At 32.5% G+C, this 10,358-nt stretch overlaps 1 protein-coding gene across 1 annotated transcript; it reads right to left on the bottom strand.

Moving 5' to 3' along the window:
* Window positions 1–3,066: 3,066 nt before the first annotated feature.
* Window positions 3,067–4,372, bottom strand: LOC123678575. The gene is made up of 2 exons (XM_045615686.1): window positions 3,688–4,372; window positions 3,067–3,297 (listed from the first exon to the last, which is right to left on the bottom strand). Exons 1-2 carry the CDS (start codon window positions 4,303–4,305, stop codon window positions 3,283–3,285), a joined length of 633 nt encoding a protein of 210 aa, XP_045471642.1. The 5' UTR covers window positions 4,306–4,372; the 3' UTR covers window positions 3,067–3,282.
* Between the last annotated feature and the right edge of the window lie 5,986 nt (window positions 4,373–10,358).

A 10,358-nucleotide genomic window follows, 5' to 3' on the forward strand; every position in this document is an offset into this window, starting at 1 on the left:
AATCATACAAAAATACATTATATATAAACAGCTGTTGGAAATTGGTGAGAATATCGAAGAGAGTTTTGAAACAAAACTCCCACCGGTTTTCAATTCCGACCAAACAAAAAAAATAGTAAAATAACTAGTCTACAATACCAAATTGGGAAAAATATATCCAACAAAAATAATCCCTGTAATAATCTTTCATTATAAACATTTCATGGGGAGGTACATAAAATGAAAACTCAACAGTCCAGTACAACCCTGATAATCAAAAATAAAGTAAAATGAAGTGTAATGGGAATAATCTATATCTTATAATTGAAATAAAACAAACAAAAATAAATAAGTAAATATGTATATAAATATACGGATATCTAAACAGGGTGAAAAAATCTTACATAATCTGCTTTGAAACGATGAATGGATGTGCTCTTCAGGAAATTTGGCAAGTTGTTGTATACCTTAGATATTTTATATGAAAACCCCTTTTTGAAAAATTGAGTACGATGTGACGGAATCATCACCACCCCTCTATGTCTCAGGTTCAAATTATGTACGTCAGTCCTAAATGTTATCTTGTTATATAGATATGCAGGGGTTTTATTGAGTATTACCTTATGGAACATGCACGCACAGTGGAGCTTTCTGCGAGCATCCATGTCCAACCAGCCAATCTCTTTTATTCTATGAGAGATCCGTTCTCGTCTTCTGATACCACAAATAAAACGAAGACACGAATTTTGAACCATTTGAATTCTTTTTACATTTCTATATGATAAAAATGAGCCATATAATACGTCACAAAAGTTGAATTGAGATAACACTAATGTATCACATAAGAGAGTCTTCGTTTTGGTAGTAAGAAAGTGTCTATTCCTATAAATCAACTTCAACGCACTGAAAGAACGTCGGAGCAATAGTTTCACATGATCATCAAATGAGAGACGATCATCGAGCATCACACCAAGGTTTCTAGCCACATGAACAAATTCCAAACGATCACCATCAATAAATAAATCAAGGCAGGGAAGACTCGTTCGAAGATGGTTTGGTGCAAATAACATAGCCTTTGATTTTTTGGCATTCAAGTATAAAGAATGGTTCCTAGCAAATTGATGTATTGAAGATAGGTCATCATTGATTTTTTCAACTGCACATTGAAAATCAGAGACCGGAAAGGAGAAGTATAACTGGGTATCATCAGCATAAAGGTGAACTTTACAGGATTTTAAAAGTGATGGCAACCTCGCAGTGTAAAGAGAATAGAGCAGGGGCCCCAAGATGCTACCCTGGGGCACGCCAGAAGTGATTGGTAGTGGTGCAGAGGTCGTGCCATCGAACGAAACAAGCTGAGATCTATTGAATAGATACTGACAAATCAACGAAAGTGAACCAGAACCGAAACCTGTATACCGCAGAACAGAAAGTAATGTCTGATGATTTATAGAATCGAACGCTTTAGAGTAATCTAATAAAATCAAGATGGTCATATGGTTTCTATCTAGAGCAGAAACGATATCATCTACAACATGCAAAAGCGCAGTCTCACAACTATGCCGTGGGCGAAATGCAGATTGAACAACCGGAATCAAAGAAAATTTGTTGATAAATTCATTTATTTGATCCTTCAGGATCTTCTCGAGGAGCTTGGATAGAACACAAAGAACACTGATCGGACGCAGATCACCCTTATGTTTGGGAACTTTCACCTTAGGAATAGGAGTTACCAAAGCCTTCCTCCACTCAGATGGAAATACAGAGTTTTCAATACAAAAGTTGATTATATGAGATACATAAGGAATGATATGGGGATAACAATATTCGAGCATTCTGTAACTCAAACCATCAGAACCGGCTGAACTGCCCCTCAAACTCCTAAAGGCTTTATCAATGATATCTTGCGATACACAGTAGAAGGAAAACTGTTCATCATCCAATACCCTACAGTTACCGTTGTAAAATGCTAGTGTATCAAGATCAGGATCCAATCTTGGCACAGACTTCACAAAGTAGTCGTTAATATCATCTGCGTCCGCCAAGTAGTTAGGAATCCCAGTAGTTCTTCCCACCACACCAAGCCGCCTCAACCGGGTCCAAACATTTCCACCATCTGCACCCACCCCATGCGCACCATTCAAATATGCTCGCTTTTCCGCCTTAATAACCCGAGCTGTGAAATTTCTTAAGTTCTTGTACTCATCATAGTCAATCGGGCTCCTTGAACATTTCCACTTCACTCTTGCTTCATCGCGAATGGACATTAATAATCTGGTGTTTGAAGTTAACCAGGGTGAAAAATTTTTTCGAGATCTTACTTTTTTAAACGGTGCATGAACTTCGAATAGATATAATATATGTTTAGTGAAGAAGTCAACCTTGGTATCAACATCATTGAAATAAAACAGCTTATGAAACGGAACAGCGAAAAAATCCGACAAGAACAAGTCTATATCAAAATTTCTGAAGTCCCGTATTATTTTGAAAGTCTCCTTATCCGAAATTGGGCGCAGATTGAGGTTACAAAAAATCAATTCATGATCAGAAACATTGTCAGCATTCATTGTGTTCCAATCAGCAACTAGATCAGTATTTGTAGTTAAAATGAGATCTATTGCAGTCGCAGAACTTCGGGTCAGCCGAGTCGGCTTATCCACTATTTGCTTTATAGAATAAGCATCGCACATTTCAGAAAATCTGGCACAACTTCCGCTGGTCAAATCGAGTACATCTATGTTAAAATCGCCTAAACAGAATAATTCATCACAGACTGGCAAATATTGTGAAAAATCCATCTCAAGGTCATCAATGAAGTCAGCCACGCTAGTACTCGGTGGTCTATAAGCAACCCCTACGACAACACACAATCCATTTAATTTAACATTTACCCATAGTCTTTCACCAACACTCAAACTTGGAACAATTTTATAACACAAATTCTCCCTCAAATAGAAAGCTACCCCTCCTCCCCGGGACCCACGATCCTTTCTCAACAAGACATAACCATCAATGTGTAAATCAGCATCATCAACATCTTCATTCAGCCACGTTTCTGTTAGAGCTAATATTGTTAAGTTATGTTGATTCAAGAGATCTCTAACATCATCGAAGCTAGGAAGCAAAGAACGGCAATTCAGATGCGCAAAAACGTACCGCATAGTTTTATTAAAAATTTAAATCAATGTAAATAAAACAAAACATCAAAAAAAAAATAATAAAATAAAAACGAAACTTACCAAGGTTGTACTTAAGGACAGAAAAAAAAAATCCTCTAAGAGCTCTATAAAGCAAATTATCAGGCTAATAGGATTTACTCTGAAAACAATAATATATCCACATATACAAGTTTATACTCAAGATATTCTGAGGAAAGACAACTTTTTTTACATATACCCAGAGAAAAAAAAACAAGACTGCTCCCTCAACCTCACTTCCACCTATCCCACCTTTTCAATACTAACAACCAGAAATATTTTGTGAACAGAGAATATTTCCCTATTTTAAAACAAGAAAAAAAATGAATGAACAAAAAATGAACAATAAATAATAAAATATAATAACAACAATAAAAGAAAATAAAATAAAGTATGCAGCAAGGCCCCTTAATTACTTTAGGTATGAGTATGTACCATTTGCAAGCCGATCCTCGACATAATCATAACATTATCCACCCTTTTGACTAACAGATGTTTGAGATCTAGTTACCTTCTTCAAATTTGGTTGTGTATTCCTCAAATTTAACTCCTTCAATTGATCCATGAACTGAACTTTAACAACCTTTCCATTCTTCATTCTCACAAAAATATTACAATCAAAGGTCCAAGTATTTGGCACACCAAACGTCAGTCTAGCCTCCTTGAAGACCATCAAACGAATCCTTGAAAGCGACTCAGTAATCATAACCTTGGTACCCTTCAAGTTTTTCTTAAATTTCCATATCTCCCGTTTCGAATTATACATTACAAACCTAACAATAATAGGTCGATTTCTATGTTCATCACTCCTTTGCTTACCCAATCGGTGACACCAATCGATCAAGTGATCTTTAGCCTCCCAATTTGGGATTTTCAATTTCTCAATTTCATCTAAGATCTTATCTTTCACCTCATCAACATTTTCATTTTCAGTCTCAACAATCCCATGAAATAAGAGGCAATTTCTTCTAGAATAGTTTTCGAGATTATCTATCTGCTTAGAATTATTTTCAACCATTCTTTTTAAATTCTCCACAAATAACAGTGTATCTGATCTAAACTTACTGAACTGTTCAGATATTGTCTCCAGAGATGATTTTCCTGTAGAATTGGATCGCGATTTATTCATTTTTATCGCCTCGTCCAGACGAACATTGAAATCAGAAATCGCCTGATTAATATGTTCCGACTTCAACAACAACACGTTATAATCGTTGCTCGCCATATTTCTTTACAAACAAAACAAACACCAAATATAGTTATTTATTCAGAACAAACCGCCGAATCACACTCAGATCGATCACTGCACAGTGGCAAATAACAACAAATTGCAGTTTATAATTTCTTGGCGAATTTTTATACAAGAATTTCAAATTTTTAGAGGACCGACCGAATAACACGTCAGGCGTACATGCGTACAGGATATTAATATTCATTCAATGGCTGTCTGAATTTGATTTCTCGAGTATGCATTAAGAAAAAGCTGTTTCATGTCGAAGCATTGGATTTCTCCACATGATGTATGATATACTCGATGAAATATGTAGTACGTTCAATTGTGCATTTCATTATTATGAATAGATAATATAATAGACTTTCTATGAGAAATGAGAAAAATTAGGCAAATTTCCATTCACAGTATAGATTTATATTAAATACCATTTATTCGTCAAGGAAAAATCGGAAAACCAATAAGGAAACAGGTAATTGAAAAATCACGATAGGATTGGGACCGCACAAAAACATCTAAATGCAGCGTTTAGAAAAAATTATTGTTATTGAGTAGCGCTGGAATTTTGAGAAAATCCCACTAGGAATTTAGAATTCCTATCCCATTTTTGACTAGAGATTTGCAAGACACTGTATATTGGTTCAAACTATTCGAGCACAATTTCGATGCTTATTTCCTTTAAGGAGTGTAAGATATAATTCTAGTAATAATGAACGGAATTAATGCAGATTTTATAGTTTTATTATTATTAAGATTTTTGTGGAATAATGAACCCTTTTGAGATCTGTACAAATATTGATGACCACTCATTTACTACTACTACAAATAAATTCATTAATCCTATCATTATATAACAAAATATTTAACATTCAAAAATCAAAAATATAATTTTTATGTACAATTTTTACAAGATACATTAGATGAAAGTAATAAACTCACAAGAAAATAAGATATGATTTATGTACAATTTCTACATGGAAATAATCTCCTTCAGTCACTTCAAAATAAATCTTCAATCTCTTCATTTTCTTCCTGACAACCTTCGAATAAAGCTCTTCCATGAAACTGCGATGTCTTGGAGTAGATCGATTCACCTTATAATTACATAATTCAGCTACAATTAATTGCGTAGCTCTCAAGCCGGCATATCCTTTGATAAATTTTTCCAGAACATTCTTCACTATTATGGCACTTTCTAGTTTCTTTTGGAGCATTTTTGTTTTCTTAGTTTCATCGCAGTTCTTCTTTTTCAAATCGGATCTACATATTTCGCCATTTTCCTCTCTTCTTTTCATTTCTTCAGAAATTTTTCTCTCCAATTCCGAAATTTGAAGTGATTTTCTTGTATCTTTCCGTAGTTTAGCTCGTTTTTGCTTAATTACAATTAACTGGTGTAATTTTTCAATATCCATATTCACAGACATTCTCTAATGTAGAAATTTTATTGTTTGCGAAACTTCCAGGAGCACAATAACCGAAGTATCCTCTCTTCGATATCTAATTGCTAGTATCACCTTTTAATATTCTGATAAATAGAAAGTAGTGAATGCGCCATTTGAGATGCGCAGGTAGGGATGGTTTTATCGAATGCTATTCTTCTTCTTCTTATGACTAACTACTCTATACCTCATTCAACAAAATTTTCATCATGATAAATGATGAATAAACGAAATAATTGTTCTTATTGATTTATAATTGAAAGAATATGAATTTCTGAATGATTTCTATCGAATGGATCTTTCTGGGACGGGTATATCATATATTGGGACAAATAAATAATATTCATTCAATGGCTGTCTGAATTTGATTTCTCGAGTATGCATTAAGAAAAAGCTGTTTCATGTCGAAGCATTGGATTTCTCCACATGATGTATGATATACTCGATGAAATATGTAGTACGTTCAATTGTGCATTTCATTATTATGAATAGATAATATAATAGACTTTCTATAAGAAATGAGAAAAATTAGGCAAATTTCCATTTACAGTATAGATTTATATTAAATACCATTTATTCGTCAAGGAAAAATCGGAAAACCAATAAGGAAACAGGTAATTGAAAAATCACGATAGGATTGGGACCGCACAAAAACATCTAAATGCAGCGTTTAGAAAAAATTATTGTTATTAAGTAGCGCTGGAATTTTGAGAAAATCCCACAAGGAATTTAGAATTCCTATCCCATTTTTGACTAGAGATTTGCAAGACACTGTATATTGGTTCAAACTATTCGAGCACAATTTCGATGCTTATTTCCTTTAAGGAGTGTAAGATATAATTCTAGTAATAATGAACAGAATTAATGCAGATTTTATAGTTTTATTATTATTAAGATTTTTGTGGAATAATGAACCCTTTTGAGATCTGTACAAATATTGATGACCACTCATTTACTACTACTACAAATAAATTCATTAATCCTATCATTATATAACAAAATATTTAACATTCAAAAATCAAAAATATAATTTTTATGTACAATTTTTACAAGATACATTAGATGAAAGTAATAAACTCACAAGAAAATAAGATATGATTTATGTACAATTTCTACATGGAAATAATCTCCTTCAGTCACTTCAAAATAAATCTTCAATCTCTTCATCTTCTTCCTGACAACCTTCGAATAAAGCTCTTCCAGGTATGGTGTGCATGAAACTGCGATGTCTTGGAGTAGATCGATTCACCTTATAATTACATAATTCAGCTACAATTAATTGCGTAGCTCTCAAGCCGGCATATCCTTTGATAAATTTTTCCAGAACATTCTTCACTATTATGGCACTTTCTAGTTTCTTTTGGAGCATTTTTGTTTTCTTAGTTTCATCGCAGTTCTTCTTTTTCAAATCGGATCTACATATTTCGCCATTTTCCTCTCTTCTTTTCATTTCTTCAGAAATTTTTCTCTCCAATTCCGAAATTTGAAGTGATTTTCTTGTATCTTTCCGTAGTTTAGCTCGTTTTTGCTTAATTACAATTAACTGGTGTAATTTTTCAATATCCATATTCACAGACATTCTCTAATGTAGAAATTTTATTGTTTGCGAAACTTCCAGGAGCACAATAACCGAAGTATCCTCTCTTCGATATCTAATTGCTAGTATCACCTTTTAATATTCTGATAAATAGAAAGTAGTGAATGCGCCATTTGAGATGCGCAGGTAGGGATGGTTTTATCGAATGCTATTCTTCTTCTTCTTATGACTAACTACTCTATACCTCATTTAACAAAATTTTCATCATGATAAATGATGAATAAACGAAATAATTGTTCTTATTGATTTATAATTGAAAGAATATGAATTTCTGAATGATTTCTATCGAATGGATCTTTCTGGGACGGGTATATCATATATTGGGACAAATAAATAATATTCATTCAATGGCTGTCTGAATTTGATTTCTCGAGTATGCATTAAGAAAAAGCTGTTTCATGTCGAAGCATTGGATTTCTCCACATGATGTATGATATACTCGATGAAATATGTAGTACGTTCAATTGTGCATTTCATTATTATGAATAGATAATATAATAGACTTTCTATAAGAAATGAGAAAAATTAGGCAAATTTCCATTTACAGTATAGATTTATATTAAATACCATTTATTCGTCAAGGAAAAATCGGAAAACCAATAAGGAAACAGGTAATTGAAAAATCACGATAGGATTGGGACCGCACAAAAACATCTAAATGCAGCGTTTAGAAAAAATTATTGTTATTAAGTAGCGCTGGAATTTTGAGAAAATCCCACAAGGAATTTAGAATTCCTATCCCATTTTTGACTAGAGATTTGCAAGACACTGTATATTGGTTCAAACTATTCGAGCACAATTTCGATGCTTATTTCCTTTAAGGAGTGTAAGATATAATTCTAGTAATAATGAACGGAATTAAAGCAGATTTTATAGTTTTATTATTATTAAGATTTTTGTGGAATAATAAACCCTTTTGAGATCTGTACAAATATTGATGACCACTCATTTACTACTACTACAAATAAATTCATTAATCCTATCATTATATAACAAAATATTTAACATTCAAAAATCAAAAATATAATTTTTATGTACAATTTTTACAAGATACATTAGATGAAAGTAATAAACTCACAAGAAAATAAGATATGATTTATGTACAATTTCTACATGGAAATAATCTCCTTCAGTCACTTCAAAATAAATCTTCAATCTCTTCATCTTCTTCCTGACAACCTTCGAATAAAGCTCTTCCAGGTATGGTGTGCATGAAACTGCGATGTCTTGGAGTAGATCGATTCACCTTATAATTACATAATTCAGCTACAATTAATTGCGTAGCTCTCAAGCCGGCATATCCTTTGATAAATTTTTCCAGAACATTCTTCACTATTATGGCACTTTCTAGTTTCTTTTCGAGCATTTTTGTTTTCTTAGTTTCATCGCAGTTCTTCTTTTTCAAATCGGATCTACATATTTCGCCATTTTCCTCTCTTCTTTTCATTTCTTCAGAAATTTTTCTCTCCAATTCCGAAATTTGAAGTGATTTTCTTGTATCTTTCCGTAGTTTAGCTCGTTTTTGCTTAATTACAATTAACTGGTGTAATTTTTCAATATCCATATTCACAGACATTCTCTAATGTAGAAATTTTATTGTTTGCGAAACTTCCAGGAGCACAATAACCGAAGTATCCTCTCTTCGATATCTAATTGCTAGTATCACCTTTTAATATTCTGATAAATAGAAAGTAGTGAATGCGCCATTTGAGATGCGCAGGTAGGGATGGTTTTATCGAATGCTATTCTTCTTCTTCTTATTCTATTCTATTCTATACCTCATTTAACAAAATTTTCATCATGATAAATGATGAATAAACGAAATAATTGTTCTTATTGATTTATAATTGAAAGAATATGAATTTCTGAATGATTTCTATCGAATGGATCTTTCTGGGACAGGTATATCATATATTGGGACAAATAAATAATATTCATTCAATGGCTGTCTGAATTTGATTTCTCGAGTATGCATTAAGAAAAAGCTGTTTCATGTCGAAGCATTGGATTTCTCCACATGATGTATGATATACTCGATGAAATATGTAGTTCGTTCAATTGTGCATTTCATTATTATGAATAGATAATATAATAGACTTTCTATAAGAAATGAGAAAAATTAGGCAAATTTCCATTTACAGTATAGATTTATATTAAATACCATTTATTCGTCAAGGAAAAATCGGAAAACCAATAAGGAAACAGGTAATTGAAAAATCACGATAGGATTGGGACCGCACAAAAACATCTAAATGCAGCGTTTAGAAAAAATTATTGTTATTAAGTAGCGCTGGAATTTTGAGAAAATCCCACAAGGAATTTAGAATTCCTATCCCATTTTTGACTAGAGATTTGCAAGGCACTGTATATTGGTTCAAACTATTCGAGCACAATTTCGATGTTTATTTCCTTTAAGGAGTGTAAGATATAATTCTAGTAATAATGAACGGAATTAATGCAGATTTTATAGTTTTATTATTATCAAGATTTTTGTGGAATAATGAACCCTTTTGAGATCTGTACAAATATTGATGACCACTCATTTACTACTACTACAAATAAATTCATTAATCCTATCATTATATAACAAAATATTTAACATTCAAAAATCAAAAATATAATTTTTATGTACAATTTTTACAAGATACATTAGATGGAAGTAATAAACTCACAAGAAAATAAGATATGATTTATGTACAATTTCTACATGGAAATAATCTCCTTCAGTCACTTCAAAATAAATCTTCAATCTCTTCATCTTCTTCCTGACAACCTTCGAATAAAGCTCTTCCAGATATGGTGTGCATGAAACTGCGATGTCTTGGAGTAGATCGATTCACCTTATAATTACATAATTCAGCTACAATTAATTGCGTAGCTCTCAAGCCGGCATATCCTTTGATAAATTTTCCCAG

The sequence above is a fragment of the Harmonia axyridis genome, chromosome 4 (genome assembly GCF_914767665.1).
Source record: "Harmonia axyridis chromosome 4, icHarAxyr1.1, whole genome shotgun sequence".
In the NCBI taxonomy this organism is placed as follows: Eukaryota; Metazoa; Arthropoda; class Insecta; order Coleoptera; family Coccinellidae; genus Harmonia; species Harmonia axyridis.

Coding starts and splice junctions, on each gene's coding strand:
- LOC123678575 (XM_045615686.1), bottom strand. CDS start 4,305: ATGAATAAATCGCGATCCAATTCTACAGGAAAATCATCTCTGGAGACA.